The sequence below is a fragment of the Anabrus simplex genome, chromosome 1 (genome assembly GCF_040414725.1).
Source record: "Anabrus simplex isolate iqAnaSimp1 chromosome 1, ASM4041472v1, whole genome shotgun sequence".
NCBI lineage: Eukaryota > Metazoa > Arthropoda > Insecta > Orthoptera > Tettigoniidae > Anabrus > Anabrus simplex.
In genome coordinates this window covers 267,237,708-267,262,845 of record NC_090265.1, presented here as the reverse complement: position 1 = coordinate 267,262,845, position 25,138 = coordinate 267,237,708, and the positions used below count along the sequence as shown (strand labels likewise).

The 25,138-nt window shown below is 43.2% G+C and overlaps 1 protein-coding gene across 3 annotated transcripts in view; it reads left to right on the top strand.

The window, feature by feature from the left end:
- Nedd4 (E3 ubiquitin-protein ligase Nedd4) overlaps positions 1-25,138 on the top strand; it is a 592,743-nt gene that overhangs the window by 178,556 nt on the left and 389,049 nt on the right. The window contains exon 1 of one of the 3 annotated variants that reach the window (XM_067159516.2): positions 18,568-18,707. The exons of the other annotated variants lie outside the window; for them this stretch is intronic. Within the exon in view, the coding sequence (XP_067015617.2) occupies positions 18,624-18,707 (84 nt within the window). The 5' untranslated portion in view covers positions 18,568-18,623. Of the gene's footprint in view, positions 1-18,567; positions 18,708-25,138 lie in introns of those variants that run through there. 3 annotated transcript variants of the gene reach the window in all.

Below are 25,138 nucleotides of genomic sequence, written 5' to 3'. Positions count from 1 at the left end.
GTGACGTCAGCACGCGAGGATCGGCGCATCCGCCGCCAAGCGGTGGCAGCCCCGCACGCCACGTCAACCGCCATTCTTCAGCATGTGCAAGACACCCTGGCTGTTCCAATATCGACCAGAACAATTTCCCGTCGATTGCTTGAAGGAGGCCTGCACTCCCGGCGACCGCTCAGAAGACTACCATTGACTCCACAGCATAGACGTGCACGCCTGGCATGGTACCGGGCTAGAGCGACTTGGATGGGGGAATGGCGGAACGTCGTGTTCTCCGATGAGTCACGCTTCTGTTCTGTCAGTGATAGTCACCGCAGACGAGTGTGGCGTCGGCGTGGAGAAAGGTCAAATCCGGCAGTAACTGTGGAGGCCCTACCGCTAGACAGCGCGGCATCATGGTTTGGGGCGCTATTGCGTATAATTCCACGTCACCTCTAGTGCGTATTCAAGGCACGTTAAATGCCCACCGCTACGTGCAGCATATGCTGCGGCCGGTGGCACTCCCGTACCTTCAAGGGCTGCCCAATGCTCTGTTTCAGCAGGATAATGCCCGCCCACACACTGCTCGCATCTCCCAACAGGCTCTACGAGGTGTACAGATGCTTCCGTGGCCAGCGTACTCTCCGGATCTCTCACCAATCGAACACGTGTGGGATCTCATTGGACGCCGTTTGCAAACTCTGCCCCAGCCTCGTACGGACGACCAACTGTGGCAAATGGTTGACAGAGAATGGAGAACCATCCCTCAGGACACCATCCGCACTCTTATTGACTCTGTACCTCGACATGTTTCTGCGTGCATCGCCGCTCGCGGTGGTCCTACATCCTACTGAGTCGATGCCGTGCGCATTGTGTAACCTGCATATCGGTTTGAAATAAACATCAATTATTCGTCCGTGCCGTCTCTGTTTTTTCCCCAACTTTCATCCCTTTCGAACCACTCCTCCTTGGTGTTGCATTTGCTCTGTCAGTCAGTGTATTTACCAGATCTTGTAATGGGAATTGAATCATGGCTGAGAGGTGATATTATAGATGATATTTTCTTACGGAACTGGAGTGTTTATCTTAGAGACAGGTTAGGAAAGGCAGGAGGGGGAGAGAATTCGGAAGCTGCGAAACAGTTAAAAATGAGAAATATGAAATTCTAGGTGTAAAACTTATCTCTAAGGAAAATAGGCAACTTGATAGTTTGGGGGTCTAGAGACCTGGAAAGGCTGGCGCTGATGCTGATGCGAAATTATTGATCAGATAATCAGCTGTGTGGGGAACGACACAGAAGAGTACGTTATTGTAGCGTGTGACCTCAACTTGCCAAACGTTAAATGGAAAGGATATGCGAATGAGAGAAAGCATAGTCAACAATTGGTGAAAAGTTATTCTGGGGAGGACAGTTGAATCAGGAAGTGATTGAACCAAATATTTGTAGAGGGAAAATATTCTAGACGTAGTGCTGATAAAACCAGATGAGCTCTATTGAGAATATGAAGTGACGCATGGTAAACACTACCTGACTAAAAATATCCGGACATCTATATGAAATTGCACGTAGACTTTACCCGTGTTACGTTTCCTATTATTGGGCACGAATATGGGATGAGTCCACCCTTCGCCTTTATGATGGCTTTACGTCTGCTGGGGACGCTTTCAATGAGGTGTCTGAATATCTGTGGAGGAATGGCAGCCCATTCTTCCTCAAGAGCTGGGGCCAGAGTGAGTAGTGGTGTTGGACGCTGGAGTCTGGTGCGAAATAGACGTTCTATCTCAGCCCAAAGGTGTTTCATTAGGTTCAGGTTTGGACTCAGGGCAGGCCAATCCATTTCAGGAATATTATTTTCCACAAATCATTGTCTGACGGATGCAGCTTAATAACAGGGTGAATTGTCTTACTGATACATATAGTCATCGTCTCTGAACTGGTCCTCTACTGTACGCAGTACACAGTGGTTTAAAATGTGTTCATATCCTTCCACATCTAACCGCGCAAACCACCCCTATACCATAACATCACCTCCTCCGTACTTCACTGTTGGTACTACACATGATAGCAGGTAACGTTCTCCAGGCATTCGCCAAACCCAAACACTTCATCGGACTGCCACAGGATATAGCGTGATTCATCACTCCAAATCACTCGTTTCCAGTCATCCATTGTCCAATGTCCTCGCTCTTTACACCAATTCAAGTGTTGATTAGCATTGACTACAGAAATGTTTTGCTTATGAGCAGGAGCGCAACCGTTGAACCCCATTCTTTTCAACTCCAGACGCACAGTCATTGCGCTGGCTGCACTACTGGTAGCTCTTTGGAACTCACGAATTCCTTTCGTTGATTTCTTGCTATTTCTTTTTAACCACCATCCGCAATGCTCGACGGTCCATGTCCGTCATTAAATGAGGTCTGACTGGTCTTCGTTTAGTTGCCGTTGTTCCTTCGCGTTTCCACTTCACAGTCACATTACCAACAGTCGACTTGATCAGCTTTAGAAAGGTCGAAATGTCCCTGATGGAGTTTGTTACTCAGGTAACATCCAATGCCTAGTCCATGTTCGAAGTCTCTGAACTCTCATGATCGACCCATTCTGCTGTTAACTGATTCTCTACTGGCAACCCAATACTCCCCGTCTCTTTTTATACTTCCGTATTCGCCTCTCGTAACATCTAGGTTTCAGTTCCGCATCACACAAGGGTGGATGGATTCTTTTGATCAGGTAGTGTAAGTGACCAAGAAGCTGTTTTTGTTGTAGTTAAAAATAAATGTGCTAGAAAGGAAAGTTGTAAATGTAGAACTAGTAGGCAGTAATATGTGGTTGACAAGAGAGGCATGGGGAATGTTTAGAAAGCAGTTACGATCTGTGTAAACTAATAAAAATAAAAATGTTCATAGACTATGGGATATTCTGAAAACAGCAGTTAGGAGTGTCAAAACAGGTATGAACCTCTAAGGATTGTAAGGAATGGTAAAGTCCCTTATATTATGACTAGCGCTTTGCCCACGGCTTCGCTCGCGTCATAGTTGAGTGATGTCCCATGTTATTATTTTATTTTCCATTTTCTTTTGAAGGCCACCGAACCAACCTTATGCGTTCATCGACTTTCGTAAGAAATATAAGACATGAACGTAAATGGTGTGTTTTCCCGTCCCGGCTTCGGCCGGAATTGAAAAGTTTCACGTGTATTCCGAGTTCGCTGTTAAATGAAATTCTCCTGGAGAACACTCTGTAATAACAGTAGCTTCTATTATTTTTTAACCCCACCACACGTAATCTAGTGCCATTGCACAATTTAGGTGGTTTGAGGTTACGTAACAACATTATAGGTGCTCCTACTTTCAAACGAAGTTTGTGAGATGGGAATCCTGGAGGATTAAGAGTATTCTACTGGATAATTGATAGCATTGTCCGTTTGTAATACCGTGTCGACCGATTTATACTCTACTTCTTCTGCATCAAAGTATGTAAGCAATGCTTCATTTATTTCATTAGCCGTCTCATTAAAGTAAATCTGCAAAAATCCAGAATCTTGATGAGCGTTTGGCAATAGACTACCTATGGAAAGCTAAATTTGACCAAAAGATGTAATTTGGAAATAGCTGCTATATTTTCTAATTCGATCAAAAAATGACCATGATCTGGATGGGCACCCATTAGTAACTGTACAATGGCTCAGGTGGAGATTAGAGTGGTGGCAGCTGAACCTTGCCAGAATCGCAACACATGCCTGGTGTTTCATCTTTCAACTTGAGAGCATTGCAGAATTGGCATTTATGGATCATTGCACCAGTGGTTATCAAGCTGTTATCTTCCTAATTAATTTCAGGATCGTAAGACATCCCGGAACGAAACTTAATTTTACATGGACGCAATCGTCTTTCTTTCGGACCCCAGGGTGATGTTGCTCATATCGCGTTTGAATGGTCTCGTGGCAGATCCGGTAATCAAACCCGGGCCTCCGGGGGTGGCAGCTAATCACACTAACCACTACGCCACAGAGGCGGACATGGAGACAACTTACGAAACAATAGCTTCACGAACTTCTTTATGCCATAACTGAGTAGAATATAAAATGTAAGAAAGAGATCTAAATAGACACGCACCATCACCTACAATAGAAACAAGGTTAATAGGCAACACTTCACCATTAATGTTTAGATAAGCTACTGCCATTATGCTGTGTGCGTGAAAAAGACGTTATCGCGCTGCTGGATATGAAACTATCCTTACGCATGACTGGAGCGTGCAATCTAAAATGTCTGAGTTTGCTCCAGTTCGTCTGACATGGCGTGTTCGAAGTGAAGTTGGCTGACTAGGGAGGGATGACTTTGCTTAATTTACTCATGTTGCAAGCAATGTGGTTCATCCAGAGATGAGTAAGCCCTTGTGTGCAAAGGGCGAAGGCCGGGAATTTGGAAGTATAAAAGGATGATGGAATGGTTGAGTTAACCGTTACATTTGAGCGGAAGTTTACCATGCCACGTGATTTGATGTTCAGCGTTATGGCTAAATTCAAAGCAGTGAATATAAAGCACTCAAGATAGATGGGCCAGTTCGGATGTTTGGAAGAAGTTCCTGTTAGTGGTCTCAGGAGACAGCAGACTCAGTGAAACGTGCAATGCACTGTTAACGTATAAATCCGCTACAACTCATTAAAAAAGGGACGCTTCTCGCCGAGCATTGCCTGGCAATATAAAACAAAACATAATTAGCGCGTGTGTTTTCATGTGTGCCAAAGATTTCCAACCATTCAACACGGTTGCCGGAGAAGACTTTAAAGGATTAGGGCATGGACCAATTAATATCGGTGTTAATTTTGGCAAATTAGATATTGTTGATGTGTTACCACATCCTTCCACCATTAGTAGAAACACGGACGGACGGAGGGGAAACACCTCTGTTCGTGACGTAGATAGCGCGTGAAGGAGGGAGTATAAGGGACAAGGTCGAACGAACATAGCTCGCCTCACCTTTGAGAAGCAAAGCTCGGTCATGGTCATGCTCGACAAATGTGAACCGAGCATAGAGCATGGTTTTCATGACACTAATTGGCATGAACGTCCCTGAGTCAGCAACGTGGGTAAGTACAAGCCGACTGAAGGGAAGAAACTTGCGTGTGCGTGCATAGGTATTTATAGCACGGGAGCTGCGCTTACAGCGGGCAAAGTTTGACACCCGTGCTGTATAGAGTAGTAAATAAGTAGATGGGCTTCTTTTCCTGGTCGACTTCAGATGCCTGATGTTGATTCCTTTCAAAGCGAATTGTAGGATCTAATACAATAGCTTTTCGGTGCGCGATTTTTACATTAGCTCTTCTAAAAGATTCGGCAGAAGACTCACGGTGTACTTCTTCATGGGTTTCCCATCCGGACGAACTCACGGATGAGGCTTATGCACTTCTAACTTTGTGATGTCCTCCATTCACCTTTGGTGCATGAGCCCAGCACGTGTCCAAGAGTTTCAATCCCGCCGCAGTCTGGAAAATGGCAGCGGGATGTGCTGGCGCATCGATTCGGTATTGCGCGAACCGCCGTAATGTCACATGATATCTTGCAGAGCATTGGTCCCTTCGGAGCATTGAATCACCTTTCGATTGCTCACCCATGGATTAGTTTGAGGGACAACTGAGAACAGAGCGACTCCCTTGCCTCTCAAGATTTTTTCCAGGTCTTAACGGCATCATCTCAAAGTTCCTTCCGTATGCGTCTACCAGTCCAATCAGTAGCTTCGGTTGTCAAGTTATGCAGTTCTGATAGGGCTGAAGCATTTTCTGCTGGAAGATCTCTGACGAAATTCAGATAAGCTTCCTTGACATGTAGTAGCGTATTGCATGTGTTAATGCTGACTTGAGGCTTTCCAGGTGGACGTCATTAGCGCTAGGCCTCTATTCTTTTCTGGAGCGTATAACATTCCAACAGAACAATCATTAGGAGGTTCCTTAGCCGATCCGTTCACAATATTATCATTGTCTTCTGAAAATCCACGTTTGATTTTTGTTAATGGTGTACGCTGAAGAGGATATATATGATGCTGGGTCACATATATTGATTCATGATGGAAATCTTCCGGTCTGATTTAGCAAGGGAGAGGAGCGTAATTTTGAAACATTCTTTGTTAATTTTATGATGTCACATTCGTCGAAAACAATTTCATAATGGAAATTCCCAAGTATGTGATGCGTTCTTGTGGATCTGTTATAGATTTTATGATAGAGCCATTGGTGGATACCATATCCATTAGTGTTAGGTTACCATCTTTAATACAGATACATTTGTACTTATGAGAGTTAATGGCTAGACTAGAAATGAAAGATAGTTCTCAGACACACTAATAAGATGTTGAATAGCAACCTCATTACTGGCTAAAAGTGATAGGGAATCTGCCGCCTGGGCGACAGCTCTAAATGCCGATCATTGATAATTGAAAACATTAATAAATAAACGTTTGGAGACAAGGCGCGGAAGCTAGCTAGCGGGACGCTTCATTATGGCCATAATTATATCTTTTCTTCGGCCATTTTCTCTATAATTTTATGAAGATCACGCAATTTATAAATACGTTTAGTTAAAAAGATAAAATATAAAAAAATGCTCTAATGTAGTGGACTGTCCAGTAGATGATTGATACCTGACTGAGGGGGCATGCGACTATACTGGAGACCTCCAATATGTATCGTGCTAAAGACGGATGTAGTGCTGAGGGAAGTGATAGAGGAATGGAGTGAGTGTATGTATATGTGCGAATAATCCTCACACACTATTTTGGGATGGGTATTTTTAAGAAAAGTTTATTTGTGTAGCTTTGTTATTTTTTCATAATGAAAACTGTAAATACTACAATACGAAAAATAATAAAATTATGAAACAACTCGCCGCATCGTAATCTTCAAAATACACTGGCGTCTGGTTTGCATGATTAACCTTGAAAGGAAAATACAAGTTTCTCTGGTGCATACCGATAGCAAATCTGTGTTATTTCTCAATACTTTCTTCATAATTGGTCGGAAGACGTTGTGTATTGCTAGCTTTCCTACGAAAACTGGAGTTATTTCGTTCAAAAAACATGTTTGAGGCAACCACGGCTGGTCGTAAGACCAGTAATGCTTAACTCTGTTGATATTGCTCTAGCTGTCAACCCAGATATTTCACTCGTGGCCGCTCCCAAACTGTCTCTTTTCAGTCTCGTCCCTGTAAACCGTGGGTAATGGATCAGTGTGACTTGAACAGACGTGGAGGATGCGAGAACCGTACCGTCAAATGAGTGAGTTTGAAAGAGAGCGCATTATTGGCATGAGAGTACGTTATGCATTCATCCGGGAAATTGCTGCTCGCGTGGGACAAAGTGTGTCGGCAGTGCAACGGGTGTGTGCAGAATGGTTTACAGAAGGCCGTAGAAGACGATGACATGGTTCTGGTCCCACCACCAACACAACCCCCCCCCCCCCCCCGAGAAGATCGACACCTCATCCGAATGGCATTGCAGGACAGATCTGCGTTCTCCTCGGCTCTGCCGCAACAGTGTAACACATCGTACACTATCAGGAGTAACAGTCCATCGCCGTTTATTACCGGGTACGGTCTGGGTTACCGGTGCGTCGTTCACTTCTCCGCCTACCTTTGGCTAATGTGCATAAATAAGCTAGACTGCAGTGGTGTATGGAACGGCGTCACTGGGGACAATAATAGCAGCAGATAGTGTTTTCGGACGAATACATGTTCTGTTTGTTTGAAAATGATGGCCGCATTTTGGTTCGCCGCAGACAGAGGAAGAGGCATCACAATGACTGCATTCGCACAAGACATACAGCGCCAACTCAAGGCCTTATGGTATGGAGTGCTATTGGGTACAACCACAAATCACAGTTGGTTTCGTGTCGAGGACACTGCGACCAGTTTGACCGTAACCATACCCTTTCTGCACGACACCCCAGATGCCATATTTCAGCAGAACAATGCATGACCAAATGTTGCTGCACGAACTCGTGCCTTCTTGTTGCCACAGGATGTCAGATTGTTGCCCTGGCCCGCCCGATCACCGGACTTGTCGCCAAGCAAAAATGTGTTGGTTTTGGATATGGTGAAAAGATGGGTCGGCGCTGTGACCCAATGTCAACCACCAAAGGTGAACTGTGGAACCAGGTGAATGCAGCATAGATGGTTATACCCCAGGACGACATTCGCACCTTATACGCATCGATGCCATCACGCATGGAACAAGTTATCAGTGCCCATGGAGGACCCAGTGACTACCAGGCAATATGACACATGCTGAACCTAGGTGACTGAAGTGCTAATCGTTTCTGCAGAACATACTAATGAACATATCCTGTGAATTTGAACTTCCTATCTCTAGTATTTCAAGGTGTTCTGCTTTTTATGAACATGATTGAAGAAATATTTATTACAAGGCTCCAATGGAATGGAATCGAACCGTTGAGGGATCTGGATATTGCTCAACCACTGCGCTACGATGGCATGCCGCCTTGCTCTGCTGTCTAAGCTACTCACAATACGCACTACTGACAACTGGTGTAACCTGAGGATCCTTTGTCGGCGGATGCAGAGTCAGTTTCTGCTGTAACGGTGGTCACGTCTGGACAGTGGCTCTATAGGTCTGCATTCCGACTGATCGAGCAACCAAGCAGAGTAGACTTCGGCATGCCGGTAGTCACGGCTTTACCATGGCCATGCAGCACTACGTTTGGGAGATGGAGAGGTCCCTACAGTCGGCTGTCCTGAGAATGGTTTCTCCTCCACTAAAGCGAATGCCGGGAGAGTTCCTAGTATAGGTCACGGCCGTCAACCCCGTCACCTTCCCCAAACATCACCTTCACCACCCCAAAGCTCCTTGGCCTGAGAGAAGACGTCACCTCCTAAGAGGTTCGCCGTACCCCTTCAGGGTACGCATTGAAAACATTTTGTAGTGTTAGTAATAGTAGAAAAGAATCCTTACTATCACTGACTTAACATTAAACACCTGGAATATACTTGGGACAAAACATGACGGCTTAAGTTCCTGGAAGCGAGGAGTCAATCACACTCTGCACCCTGCTGAGTTATCGAGTTCTAAGTGATCCTTGTTTGGTGTGGAGAGGTTGCCAAACCGTGTTTTTCACACTCTTAAGTCTTAATCCTTTCTTCGTGTCGAGTGTAGTAGACGATTTGGCAACTCCAACGACAGTAGACGTAGTAAATCATATAAGCCGCTAACAGACACCGGGCTGCCACTGGAGAGTAGTAGTTGAGGCGAGGTTGTCATTTTTTATCCGCAAGTAACCTTGTTAGAATCCTTTAAGGTCGATTCACACATCTCCGGAATTGGATGGCATCGTATGGGACATGGTGGCATCTTCCAGTAAAACGAAATATCGTCGCTTTTTAAACGAAGTGATGGGTTCCAACACTTCTGACGGTGGCATTTGTCGTCACGTTTAGTGAATCTCCATGATCCGTGCTGGCAGAGTTATTCGCTCACCAACGGCTTTTTGTTTTTGTTTTAACAGATGTGATTTCTCCCTTCCCGCTTCTCGGTTTCCTTTGAGTGTTGTGGTTATCCGTGTACGTTTGGAAGAATTTCGGTGGGAATTCAGTTCTGTAATATGACACCTGCTTTATGGATAGAAACAGACACATTGACTGAGTGAGACTGCCCGACTGACTAATGCGAATGGCAAGTGGGTGAATCATGTGTCCATGACCTTAACAAAAATCAGTTAACAAAAAAATATATACGGTACAACAAAAAGAGTCTCTTCTGGAACTGCAAAATCCGACATTATACAACTGTAATCAAACCTGAAGCATTCTATGCTTCAGAGACACTCAATCTCCAACACAAAAAGCTTCTCGTCCACTGGAAGTGGAAACCTGTGAACTGCGAGCTCGGACGAATCTGTTTGAAGTCTGTTCGTCCGAAATCGTGCGTACGCTAACGTCCTTTGCCTGCGTATTCGGCCGAGTTATATTCTGTAGTAGGTGTATTTGTGAGATGATGGCGTCTCCTGAAGATTTGTGTAATCTCTATGCATTCGATACACCTCTGCTAGCGAGAAGAGCTCAGAAAAGGAGACGGGAGTGGGTAAATTATGTTATCCAAAAGGCAAATGTTTGGTGAATTTTCGCGTATATGGGCTGATGTAGAAAAGGACAAAAGACAGTACTTTGGTTATGTTCGCATTGCACGGAAACAATTCGATACATATTACAAAAAGATCAATATTACCGGTAGAAAAAGAAGTTCAGTAAATTTCACCTGAAAAACGTCTAGCTGTAACTTCGAGGTAAGCAATGTTCATTTTGAAATGGGAAGCTGGGGAATTTCTCCCCTTCTACTTATTTTTTCCAATTTTAACATTCATTTCCTAATTTCCAACCAGACAAAGGAAATATTCTCTTATCCCAGAATATGTTTTGTAACAGCGAGAGGCAATAAATAGCGGAAACGATTCTCTCTCATCAGTGCGATCAAGCTTGGATCGAGCGGCCACAGCACTCGGGAGTATATATGGAGTTTTGCTGTCAAATCACAGAATGATAACCTTTATCTGAGATGAGAATCTTCATATTTATTTCCTGTAATTTGAATACTGGAGGCAATAATCCGATGTAGTTATGAAGTGATCGGACGGGAAAATGAAGTATTTTAATGAAAATTACACTTTGAACTTGTGTTGTAAAGATTCTTCAGATATACATTAGCGCCCGCAGGATCTTTTCCATGGGGGGGGGGGCACATTAACAATTTTCTTGAATACCTATAAAATCCAATATAACGTCAGCAACAATAAACTGTTTACAGAAATTCCCGGTTATAACAGATGCTAGATGACTGTCAGTAAGTTCAGTTTATGAAATAATCTGGCATGGCATTAAACAGTTGAACATCAACCTTTTTAGAATTCCGGGGGGTGCTCTCGCTGGTCCCACAAATACCTCCCATCTTGTACCGGAAGTATCAGCTTTTCAGCATTGATGATAAAACGCAACTCATCGGCCGAAAATCCAAACCAATCTGGATAGTTCGCAGGTGTTCGTGCGTTCACTGACGAACAACGCCGGTTCCAATGGACGCAGTCTCGCAGCGGTTTGGATCGTTCGGCCGTTTTCGTGCGTGTTCGTACGAATTCGTCATCGCAGCTCTTCCCAAGTGTCCGCTTCCAATGCACGAAAGCCCTGAAACACCAAATAGAAGTGAAAGAACACAAAATAATGAGAAAAATCTTCGGGCCAAGAACCAAAGACGGTGTACATTATCCAAAGCCTAACACAGAAATATATTTAAAAAATTCCCAACATCACAGACACAGTGGCGTATACTGAGGGCTTACCAAGGCTATCAGTGAAGCCCAAACCTCAGTTGAGAATGATAGAAGTCGAGCACATTATAATGTAAGCATCTGACACATTGAAAGGAGTGAGAAAAAACGTCGCATGTATTTCTGAGAGCAAGGCATCGGAGACTGATACTGCAGCCCAGACTCTCGCCCCTCTCCCCTCGACTCGCCACGCGCGGCTTGCTGCAGTATATCGGTTAGGAGCGGTGACCGGGAGGTGATAGGTGTGCTAGGCTTCGGTCCGTCAGAGCGCCACTGCTAACTATCAACTATGCGTTACTCATCGTATATACTTCCTCACCTCATTAAAAAAAAAAGAAATCTATTTGTTCGGAGCATCGACCTATAGCTAATTGCACCATGTGATATGAACCTGCGTGTAATTGGTATGGAGGAAGTGTAGAGTGTTGAATGTGAGGAAAGGAACGTTACGGACGACACAAACACCCAAGCTCCAGGCATTAATCATTTACAATAAAAAGCCCTGACCCAGCCGGGATTCGAACCAGGGGCCGCCGGGTGACAGGCGGACGCGTTGCCATCTACACCGCGGGGCTGGACTCCTCACCTCATACTTCTGACTTAATTATATAGATAACAGAATGCTGGTATTTCACTCCAGTTTACTTCTACATCTTTGCAGGAAGACACTGCAATAGAGGTGCGGACGGAGCGAGTAATACCGATGAGTAATCCGGTTGTAGCGGTAGAGCGCACCACCGATCCCCTCCGCTTGCAACTGCAAGTACTCGCGGAGGACCAGAGCACAGTGTGGCGTACGACACATGTTTAACAAGGGGAGACCACGACGTTGAGATCACGGATCTTCTTCAAATTTTGTACACTTTTAGTAGTTTATTAGGATAAGATAATGTGCAAATAGTAAGGCGTACTATTAAGGCGTTTTCAAGAAAATCGCAAGAGAATTTTCGCGTCGAATGTGTACCTGTGCGTTGCGGTCACGGGCACGAGGTGGCGACGGTCGAGTGGTTAGCGTTGAAACTCCGTAATCGCTGGATCACTGGATGGAGTCGCGCTTTTCACTTTTTGTTTTTCAACACTGGTCATACTCTTTCATATACACTGACTGACAGAGCAAATGCAACACCAAGGAGGAGTGGTTCGAAAGGGATGAAAGTTGGGGAAAAAACAGAGTCGGCACGGAAGAATAATTGATGTTTATTTCAAACCGATATGCAGGTTACACAATGCGCACGGCATCGACTCAGTAGGATGTAGGACCACCGCGAGCGGCGATGCACGCAGAAACACGTCGAGGTACAGAGTCAATAAGAGTGCGGATGGTGTCCTGAGGGATGGTTCTCCATTCTCTGTCAACCATTTGCCACAGTTGGTCGTCCGTACGAGGCTGGGGCAGAGTTTGCAAACGGCGTCCAATGAGATCCCACACGTGCTCGATTGGTGAGAGATCCGGAGAGTACGCTGGCCACGGAAGCATCTGGACACCTCGTAGAGCCTGTTGGGAGATGCGAGCAGTGTGTGGGGCGGGCATTATCCTGCTGAAACAGAGCATTGGGCAGCCCCTGAAGGTACGGGAGTGCCACCGACCGCAGCACATGCTGCACGTAGCGGTGGGCATTTAACGTGCCTTGAATACGCACTAGAGGTGACGTGGAATCATACGCAATAGCGCCCCAAACCATGATGCCGCGTTGTCTAGCGGTAGGGCGCTCCACAGTTACTGCCGGATTTGACCTTTCTCCACGCCGACGCCACACTCGTCTGCGGTGACTATCACTGACAGAACAGAAGCGTGACTCATCGGAGAACACGACGTTCCGCCATTCCCTCATCCAAGTCGCTCTAGCCCGGCACCATGCCAGGCGTGCACGTCTATGCTGTGGAGTCAATGGTAGTCTTCTGAGCGGTCGCCGGGAGTGCAGGCCTCCTTCAACCAATCGACGGGAAATTGTTCTGGTCGATATTGGAACAGCCAGGGTGTCTTGCACATGCTGAAGAATGGCGGTTGACATGGCGTGCGGGGCTGCCACCGCTTGGCGGCGGATGCGCCGATCCTCGCGTGTTGACGTCACTCGGGCTGCGCCTGGACCCCTAGCACGTGCCACATGTCCCTGCGCCAAACATCTTCGCCACAGGCGCTGCACCGTGGACACATCCCTATGGGTATCGGCTGCGATGTGACGAAGCGACCAACCTGCCCTTCTCAGCCCGATCACCATACCCCTCGTAAAGTCGTCTGTCTGCTGGAAATGCCTCCGTTGACGGCGGCCTGGCATTCTTAGCTATACACGTGTCTTGTGGCACACGACAACACGTTCTACAATGACTGTCGGCTGAGAAATCACGGTACGAAGTGGGCCATTCGCCAACGCCGTGTCCCATTTATCGTTCGCTACGTGCGCAGCACAGCGGCGCATTTCACATCATGAGCATACCTCAGTGACGTCAGTCTACCCTGCAATTGGCATAAAGTTCTGACCACTCCTTCTTGGTGTTGCATTTGCTCTGTCAGTCAGTGTATATTGCAGGTCAGAGCGTCCAGGTGCAAAGCAGTTCCGGGTACCTTACTCGAATTCACTGTTAGGTATGAGGGATTTTACAAATCACGGCAGGCATACATTTTCAGGAATACTTTATGCACTGGGCCGTTTACTTGCTGATAATTATAAATGATATTTTTTTTTTGTAGTCCACCTCTGTCGTGGAGTGGTTAGTGTGATTGGCTGCCACCCCCAGATGCCCGGGTTTGATTCCCGGCTCTGCCACGAAATTTTAAAAGTGGTATAAGGGCAGGAACGGGGTCCACTCAGTCTCGGGAGGTCAACTGAGTAGATGAGGGTTCGATTCCATCCTCAAAGTGGTTTTCCTTAGATCCCCATTTCTTTCTCCTCCTGGTAAATGCCGGGATGTAGGCCCCTACCTAATGTAAGGCCACGGCCACTTCCTTCCCTTTTCCTTGCTATCCCTTCCAATCTTCCCATCTCTCCACAAGGCTCCTGTTCAGCATAGCAGGTGAGGTCGCCTGGGCGAGGTACTGGTCATCCTACCCAGTTGTATACCCGATCCAAACACTCGCGCTCCAGGACACCGCCCTTGAGGCGGTAGAGGTGGGATTTCTCTCTGAGTCCGAGAGAAAAACCGATCCTGGAGGGTAAACAGATTAAGAAAGAAAGAAAGATATTTTTTGTAATGATAAACATTGGTAAAGAGCCAAATAATATTGGAAATCCAATAAAAGTTCATGCAAATATACTTTTCAGTATATTAGCTTTGAATTGTAATGTACACTGACTGACAGAGCAAATGCAACGCCAAGAAGGAGTGGTCAGAACTTTATGCCAATTGCAGGGTAGACTGACGTCACTGAGGTATGCTCATGATGTGAAATGCGCCGCTGTGCTGCGCACGTAGCGAACGATAAATGGGACACGGCGTTGGCGAATGGCCCACCTCGTACCGTGATTTCTCAGCCGACAGTCATTGTAGAACGTGTTGTCGTGTGCCACAGGACACGTGTATAGCTAAGAATGCCAGGCCGCCGTCAACGGAGGCATTTCCAGCAGACAGACGACTTTACGAGGGGTATGGTGATCGGGCTGAGAAGGGCAGGTTGGTCGCTTCGTCAAATCGCAGCCGATACCCATAGGGATGTGTCCACGGTGCAGCGCCTGTGGCGAAGATGGTTGGCGCAGGGAAATGTGGCACGTGCGAGGGGTCCAGGCGCAGCCCGAGTGACGTCAGCACGCGAGGATCGGCGCATCCGCCGCCAAGCGGTGGCAGTCCCGCACGCCACGTCAACCGCCATTCTTCAGCATGTGCAAGACACCCTGGCTGTTCCAATATCGACCAGAACAATTTCCCGTCGATTGGTTGAAGGAGGCCTGCACTCCCGGCGACCGCTCAGAAGACTACCATTGACTCCACAGCATAGACGTGCACGCCTGGCATGGTGCCGGGCTAGAGCGACTTGGATGAGGGAATGGCGGAACGTCGTGTTCTCCGATGAGTCACACTTCTGTTCTATCAGTGATAGTCACCGCAGACGAGTGTGGCGTCGGCGTGGAGAAAGGTCAAATCCGGCAATAACTGTGGAGCGCCCTACCGCCAGACAACGCGGCATCATGGTTTGTGGCGCTATTGCGTATGATTCCACGTCACCTCTAGTGCGTATTCAAGGCACGTTAAATGCCCACCGCTACGTGCAGCATGTGCTGCGGCCGGTGGCACTCCCGTACCTTCAGGGGCTGCCCAATGCTCTGTTTCAGCAGGATAATGCCCGCCCACACACTGCTCGCATCTCCCAACAGGCTCTACGAGGTGTACAGATGCTTCTGTGCCCAGCGTACTCTCCGGATCTCTCACCAATCGAACATGTGTGGGATCTCATTGGACGCCGTTTGCAAACTCTGCCCTAGCCTCGTACGGACGACCAACTGTGGCAAATGGTTGACAGAGAATGGAGAACCATCCCTCAGGACACCATCCGCACTCTTATTGACACTGTACCTCGACGTGTTTCTGCGTGCATCGCCGCTCGCGGTGGTCCTACATCCTACTGAGTCGATGCCGTGCGCATTGTGTAACCTGCATATCGGTTTGAAATAAACATCAATTATTCGTCCGTGCCGTCTCTGTTTTTTCCCCAACTTTTATCCCTTTCGAACCACTCCTTCTTGGTGTTGGATTTGCTCTGTCAGTCAGTGTATAAGAAAGAAGTTGACCAGTGTTGAAAAACAAAACGACAAGCGGGACTCGATCCAGCGAGCCAGCGACTACGGAGCTTGAATGCTAACCACTCGACCACCACCGTTTCGCGCTCATATTCGCAACGCACCGGTACATATTCGACGCGAAAACTTCTCTTGAGATGTTCTCGAGAACGCCTTAGTAGTACACCTTACTATTTGCACGTTATCTTGTCCTAATTGGACTACTAAATGTGTACAAAGTTTGAAGATAATCCGTGATCCGAACGTCGTGGCCACCCCTTGTAAGAGTATTATGCCTGTATTCAGTCTGTGTTTCTTAATTTGCGTCTATATTTCCTCCCCCTGTTGTGTTTTGTAAATAATGCAAAACATAGTAGATAATAATTGTGGCATTAGTTTGATATTTAATCCGATTTTGAGATGGTATTCATGTTTTAGAAAATTTAAGGAATTGCGTAAATTGTTACAGAAATTTGTACCACAAAAGCCACGAAAACCGTCTGATACATGGCAGTTCTTTGAAATTACTGGCGATAAAAATAAGCAAAATGCAAATTTTGCGGCCGCATTTACGCGACGGGTGGTGGCGTATCAAATTTGTAGGATTATATCAAGAGGCATCTCAAGGATGAAATGAGCAGGTCGGCTTCTCCAGCAGAAAGCAACTTTGTTGTATTCAGCAAAATGGTTATGTTGTGAGAATAGGGCATTGAATTTACGTTGCCATTCCAATAACGTATTTAAACGTGCCGCCACATTACATTCACTCTGTACTACCGGGTGATGACGTCACAACAACTGCTCCGCTCCGTCCCCACCACTACACTGCAGGGCTGCTATTATAGGAGCAATATAGTTTTCTTTTTATTGGAAGATCTGCTAAAATGAAATGCAATCTTTCAGATTTAGTGTTCTCTTTTCTTGGTTGGAATTGAACCCGTGATCATGGGTCGGACACCACCACTGATCTCCCGAGGAAGGTAACCAGTGAAGGATGGGTACGACCGCTTTAAAATTCATCATTTTCATATAATAATAATAATAATAATAATGGGACATGTCATCTGTATAGGCTTGGTGGGACCTAATGAGGATAAAATGAATGGCGAAGACGTCATGAACACCCAGTCCCCAAGGCAGGTGAATTAACAGTATGAGGGGGTTGATTCTGAAAACTGAGACGCGGCCATCGGACTAAAGGCTAGCATTCTATCCATTTAGCCACAAAGCCGGACTTTCATTTGCTAAACTTTAAGCTACCATTCACTCATCAGGGGTTGAGCATTGGCAGTAGCAGAGGCCAGGGCAGTAACTCGTGAAGCAGCATTGACAACACAGCAGGGCTGCAGCTCAAAACGCTGAAGGCTTGTCGTTCACTAAACCAACCATCGAAAAGGAGTACCTAGTATCCGACGCCTTGATCCCAGCATACGTCACTTTACAGACACGACGCGAATAATTCCATTCATGGGACACTTAGCAAGAATGGACCCGAACAGACTATCGCACAAAATACATTCATAAAGAACAAGACTAGGATACCGGTACTAGACCGAATTGGTACAAGCTTACAGAAAAAGATCCGAAGGCAGTAGGATCACGAAAACAGATCCCATCAATGCGCATGAAGGAATACTGGGCCAACAGGAAGGCTAGAAAGTGTTGATTCCGCGTGGTCCTAAGCGACCCATAATAAGAAGCTGAACGAATTGCAACTTTAGAAAACACTTCTCGAATATTTCAATTAATTAGTGACCACTTTGGGGATCAGTTAGTTGAGTACTATAGTCCTCCTGCTCTTGATTCTGGGTTTGAATACTCATACGTTCTATAGTACGTCAACAATGACGTACCGTACGCTACGCTCTTATGCAAAGGACTTGACATTCGATTTACGACCTTTTCGGACAATCCAGTGTTGAGCAAACTATTAGCAGATGATCGGATGATAAATTAATACCGGTAATAATAATAATAATAATAATAATAATCGGCCTACGAAAATATAACTTTCCTCATCTTCTACAATAGAGATTCAAACTATACGAAAATATGATGACGACAGAGGAAAAGAATCCTGAGATAGAGAACGGGAATCGATCACACGATATTTTGACTTCTACTGGCAAAATGTTCAGCAGGACACAGTTTTCTTTCTTAGCAACTCCGAGAATCAGTGCATACGAAACATATTATCCCGAACTACCAGCTCACTGTGGTACACCTTGACAAGTAATCACCACAGAATACTGAGTAATCACAAGGCTTTCTGACGTTTATCTTGATTGGACTGACGACTGACCATGCCCGGGAGTTTAGTTTAGGAGATGACGTCAGAACATCAAAATTTAACCAACTTCTTTGTTAACAGTTTGAACAATAATTTTTCATAAAGACGTTAATAAATTCATATGATTATATTTTTGTGTTTTAAATTATATATTAGAGACAACGATGTAGTTTGAATGAAGAAGTAGTGTAGATACAAGACTTTGACTTGATGAACGTTGTAAGAAATGGTGTTCATCAGTAGGCAATATCCTGTTTGCAGAGTAGGCCTATTCCCCTTCCCTTTGCGAATGGGATAGGGAAACCTGTAGAAATTATTGAATAATAAATGCCATTTGAAGAAGTTTCGAATAGGTTGATGGCCGGGAGAAATGAGTATGGTTACTTCCCGCCGGTGGGATTGGATGGACGTGTAAGTTTTGACTGAACATGACATAAATGTTGCTGCTGTCACTAAGTGTTCGCACAGTACGCCCAGTTATTTCTGAAGGAATTCGTAGGTTTCAGAGAGTAGATACTTTGTCACGCTGAGCCCTTGTAATAAAACCGAACCCTTCTTATGCAAGATCTTAAAATATTTTCCTTTTCATGTTCTGTAGTTTAGTTTTGTTTTTTACCCATTCGAATAACTTGAGGAGCAGCTGTTCGTTTCCTTGAACATCGTCTTCCTGCACTTTATTTCTCTTCATTGACCATGTGAAATGTATTTCCAAATTGCTGTGATTCATGACAGCTGCTGTATTGTTCACAATTTTATTTAACTTTTAATGTAATGTAGGTTATCACAAAGTCAGATACCTACTGAGATTGTTGTCTGCATTAAATGGAATTTACTAACATTATTTTTCAATAAAAGAGTTGTAATTCAGGGGAGTCACAAAAGATTTTGACAGTGTCTTTTGTAGGAAAGCAACTTCCAGTCAGTGGTAATGTATTGAAAGATCTAGTTCATCAGAAAATTCCATCCGTTCAAGTGTTGCATATCAGCCCACCAGTTCAGTTGGGAGCACCCTTTACTTCTGAATTATTTAATATGAAATATTTTTCCTGGAGATTCTCCCATATTTTTGCACATGAAGTTATATGAATTTGAGTTACTGGCCTGGAAGTTTTAAGCCCTTTAAACCTTCAGGTATAGTGATACGGTGACAGCTAGTACCAAGAGAATATCGGTTGCAAAACTGTACTCATTTGGAGGATATTGCACATTGTAGTTTAATATTGTCATGGTCTAGGTAGAACAGGTTGTACTTATTGTTGTTAAGGTGAATATTGAACTTTCTCTTCTGAAGGTAGTTATCGTGAACATGATGATAATGTCTTTGTGTTGTGGTTATTCGTTCTAATTTTAGAAATTCACTTGCATTATTAATACATCAAGTCATGGCATTGTTGTCATTAACAAAGGAGTATTATGTATAAGCTGTCACTTCTTTTATAAAGCATTGACTATGTTCCTTATCTTGTTCACATGCTCAAGCAATTAAGGCTAAAGATTGCTGTATCTGTATAAACATTCCCCAGGATTTTTTGTTCATTTTGTTATGATTTATCACAAGCTATAATTTTTTAACAGTTTCCAGATATTTTAGGAATTCTCCTAAAAGAGTTCAGTGGAAGCTTGTATTTCCTTACTTGCTTTACCAATTACAGATTAGTCTCTTATTAATTATTTAGCCTCTTATTATTTATTTATTTCAGTTTATATATTATTATTCCTCTATTAATATGAAAATTGTAGGTTAATGGAAGTTTTAGATTGATAGTTTTGTCACCTCGTGTCATGATGAATTTTGCTGTAATCATTTCGTGTTGGGAAAGCTTAAAACTCTGACCTTCAGCATCAAGACTGAAACATTACCAACATATCGTCGTTGCCAGAGCAAAACCTCCTATGTGATAATATTTTTGAAGATATACTAACCCGCAGCACATACATTATGAAGACCGAGAATGCCTTGACAATAGTCACACAATATTGCACCTTAAATGACAGAACCTTACCGGCCAAAGTTCTAAGCTAAAATATTTCACATAGGAGGTTTTGTCCCGGCAACGATAATATTCTTTAATGTAGGCCTGCAGTACCTTTATACGGTACACATCAGTTGAGTACTATATCGGTGATCTTCCAATGCCTAGTGTATTTGAGATTTTGGGACATTAACAAAGCTTGTCTTTTGCAATAAAATTGCTCTCCATTATGATCTTTCATGTTTTTCTTTGTACATTCATGAACATTACTCTTAGAGGGTTCCTCATTTAGGTCTTACTAGACTTGGCAAATAAATTTGTATGTAGAGTGACGTAGACATTTTTGTTTCTAACCAGAAGTTCATGTGCCCCAGATTTATCTTTAAAGACACCTTGGATGTCCATATTCTAGACTTTGAATGGAAATTTATAATTCAAAAATATGGTATATTTTGCATTGCCAATTTTAATAGACTTGTTACCGATTGTTTTCAAAAATAAAACATGCTCTTTGATTACTGCTAATTTTAGAAACATATAAAGCTATTTTTCAATAATACAGTATATTATGTACCAATATTAAGGAATAAACTGAGTTATAGGCTAATTAATGAGGATAATGGGATGTAATGTAGTCTATATCTTCTTTGTCTTGTTATGTATGGATTAACAAGTTACCATTGAATGAGATTCTTTATTCTAGAATTTTTCCGTTGTGACTATTATTGTTAGGAAGTCATAATTCATTTTCTGATACATGGTGACAAAACAGGATAACGTATGTGTTGATTATACCTTACTCATATTTAAGAAAGAGTTCTAATTGTGCATGTTCGTTTAATTAATGATAGTACCTTATACTTTGGACTTACTTGGTACCGGTACTTTCATTGGTGAATTATGAATTTGTTGGTATTTAATTTTTTTTTTTAAGTCTTTGACTTTCGGAGGGAAAGCTAGCCTGAAACTTTTGTGTAACTTTCAAGTTTATGAACATAAGCTACAGAATATTACAATTTTATATGGAATCAAAGCTATAGGCATGTGAAAGCTTACTTCAGCATGCAGAAAGGTGATTTCATTTTCAAAATCTTGCATATATTAACAGACATTGAACTCTTGTGGGTGGTTTTTTTTTTTTCACTTGTGGAAAATACTGTGTTTTTATGGTAATTTGACTTCATATAATCAGTGTAACTCCATTAATTTTATTTTTTCATATATGTTAACTCACCAAGTAAATACAAAAAAGACCAAGCAAGTGGCTATGCGGTTTGGGTCATGCAGCTATCGGCAGCCCTGAAGATGGTTTTTCGTGGTTTCCCATTTTTCACACTAGACAATTACTGGGGGTGTACCTTAAGGCCACGGCTGAGTGGTTCAGGCGGTTGAGGCACTGGCCTTTTGACTCCAACTTGGCAGGTTTGATCCTGGCTCAGTCTGATGGTATTTGAAGGTGCTCAGATACGTCAGTCTCATGTCTGTATATTTACTGGCATGTAAAAGAACTCGTGCGGGACTAAATTTCGGCACCGCGGCGTCTCCAAAAACCGTAAAAGTAGTTTGTGGGACGTAAAGCCAATAACATTATTAAGCAAATTGTAAAAAAAAAAAAACCACACAAAAGCGGGTAAAATAAAAAGTACCTGTTCTTAAATACTAGATTTTTTTGTAACCTTGACATCTATAGAACTAAAAGCTGTGGAAGTATCAAGGATAGTTTCCTTACTACCTACCTGCTTCCCAGGAGGCATATCAGATAGTGTCTTGAAAATATATCATTCACTTCCTGTGAACCATGAACAGAACACTTATTTATTTTTAATGTGTTGCAACCTGTTTTTGATAGTAATTATGGAGCAAGGAATATAAATACAACCTAATCACAGTTTTATGAAACATTTTTCAACTTGACAATGTTGACTTGCTCACTACAAGGCCTGTTACTTGCAGTAATAATGGAATAGAGAATACTAATACAGCTTAAACATGACATAATTATGGCAACCTAGTGACTGTAAGGACTGTTAGAAGTTAGATTGGATGTTAAATAAATAAATAAATAAATAAATAGAGATAGCGAGCCTCTTACCAGGTTCTCCATGGGTTCAATTCTTGGCCGGGTTCTGGGATTTTTTCCTGGATCTGAGAGCTGGTGTGAGAACAACAATTGAGGCGCTATCTGATGGTGAGATACATGCCCCTATCTAGAAAGCCAAGAATAATGGCCTCTGAAAACCATAAAAATAGTTAGTGGGACATAAAGCAAATAACTTTTTAAGAATAATGGCCAAGAGGATTTGTCACGCTGACCACACATTACCTGTAATGTGTAGGCCTTAAAGCTCAGCAGAAGTTGCTTGGTAGGCTAAGGCCCATGAGGGCTGTAGCACTATGGGGTTTGTTATTTTTATTATTATTGTAATTATATGATAATGGAAATATTTCATTGTTGGCATATATATCAGAGTCCAAAAAATGAAATGAAATGGCGTATGGCTTTTAGTGCCGGGAGCGTCCAAGGACAAGTTCGGCTCGCCAGATGCAGGACTTCTGATTTGACGCCCTAGGCGACCTGCGCGTCGTGATGAGGATGAAATGATGATGAAGATGACTCGTACACCCAGCCCCCATGCCAGTAAAATTAAAAAATTATGGTTAAAATTCCAGACCTTGCTGGGAATCGAACCCTGTGACCAAAGGCCAGCACTCTAACCATTTAGCCATGGAGCCAGACATCATAGTCCATAAACACTACAGTACAATACAACACAAGGTATTACACTTTTTGAGTCCAATATTCATCAGCCTGAATGGCACGGTCATTCGCTTTGAACAAGTCCTGGATATCAGACGGTTCACTCAACTTACTGCAAACCAACAGGTGTTTGGGATCTTACCTTTCTCTACACATGCACAGTTCGTCACTGTAGACCCGCTTCAGATTAATTTTGTGATGCGTGTGTGTGTGTGTACACACACACATACATTTTAACTAACCTAGTGATAACCCAGTTCACACAGTTATTTAGTTTACGCGGAATAGTAAATGGTTTCCGAATGCCACCAGAATTTTCATTCTACAAAAAAGGAGAGAAGATACTTGCAGCCTAATATATCAGGCAGTCATTTCATTCCCACGAGAGAGAAATTTTGAAATAAACACAACATTATGTATGCAAAATTTTGAGATAGCATACAGGAACACTATGAGGCAATTCTTTCCAAATGCACAGATGAAGAGTTGTCTTTACTATTTCTCTCACCACTGTGGTATAAAATGTCTTCACTAGTGAGCAAGCTGGCCGTGTGGTTATGGTCATGTAGCTATGAGCTTGCATTCGGGGGATGGTGGGTTTGAATTTTACTGTTGGCAGACCTGAAGATGGTTTATGCGGTGTTAGTACAATGTTAAACATTAGCAAAAGAAAAAAAATATTCACTAGGCTTAACAAGTTAGTACATTACAGGTGAAATGTGCACCAATGCTGTTTGGCCTCCCATTTGTTCCGTTGAAAAAGGTAAATGAAGCATTTGATTACATTGCTGAGGGTGCCACAGAATATTTAGATGAATTTTTTGACAATATTGAGAGAGTGTATGTACATGCATGTTAGATGTGGCAGAGGCAGAAGACAACCTGCAACTCCAAGATTCCCAGCTCATATTTGGAATGTTTATTCTGTTTGGACTGGTGAATATAGAATAAGCAATGCATTAGAAGATGGCACCGTAAATACCAAAAATTGATGTTTCATCATCCTTCTGCTTGGAAATTTATAGAGGTTTTAAAACAAGAACAACAAAGCAGTGAGCAACTCATCACCCAGGCCCTTACACAAATACGACACCCAACTTCAAGATGATACTGAGAAAATAAAATATATATCAGCATGGTAAACAGATACAATTAATACAAGGAAAATGCTCATATTGGTGTGTACCTAAGGGGAATCGCATATCGCTTTAAAATGAATCCTGCTGGTCTGGAAGACCAGGAAGTAGAAAAGACAGTAAAAATAATCATAATCCATGTACTGATCATTTTTAATAAACTTAGGGTATTTTCTTATTTATTTCATTTTATATACTGTGTCCATTTTATATTAATGGACCTTACAAAACTGTGGACTATTCAGTGTGGACCAAATTACAGTATGGACGATAAAGCCAGGACAATATAGTGTGGGCCAAATGTCTCAGTGGACCTTTATGTTTGGGTGAATTGTCCACTGGTTATATAATTATCATTTTTAAAAATAGAAACTTATCGGAGAAGTTTTCATCAAGGCTAAAACAACCACGACAATGACAAAATATCTTCCATAGATGTTAACTATCTTAGCTGTGAAATCCAATCACTCATTCACTAGAATCAAATTAAGCCTTAGTTAGCTGTCATGTTTAGTACAGTTGCTAGACAATAGTAGATAATAGAGAAGAAGGTGATGGGTATGGTGATTTGAACTTCTGGTATAATTTTCTTGTTGCATCCTCCAATCATGTGAGTTACTATTCTTCTCCACATGTTAATAATGAAACTTCTCTTTGACCTGGGTCATAGTACTATATGTTCCCAACTGGTTGGCCCAAGTTTAAATCTGCTCTGCTGTGAATTTATGACTTTTTGAAGAGCTGTAATGTCATACAGTCAGTTTGAGGTAATTCAGTTGAGAAGAAAAGGAGTTGAAATCTCACTCTCAGCCATCTTAGAAGTGGTTTCCTCATTAGCTTACATTTAAAAAAAAAAAAAAAAAAAAAAAAAAAAAAAAAAAAAAAAAAAAAAAAAAAAAAAATCCATGCTTGTAGTTTTAGGTGACGATTAATGACCTGATCATGTAGTAATGAAACCTCTGGTTTTTCATGGAG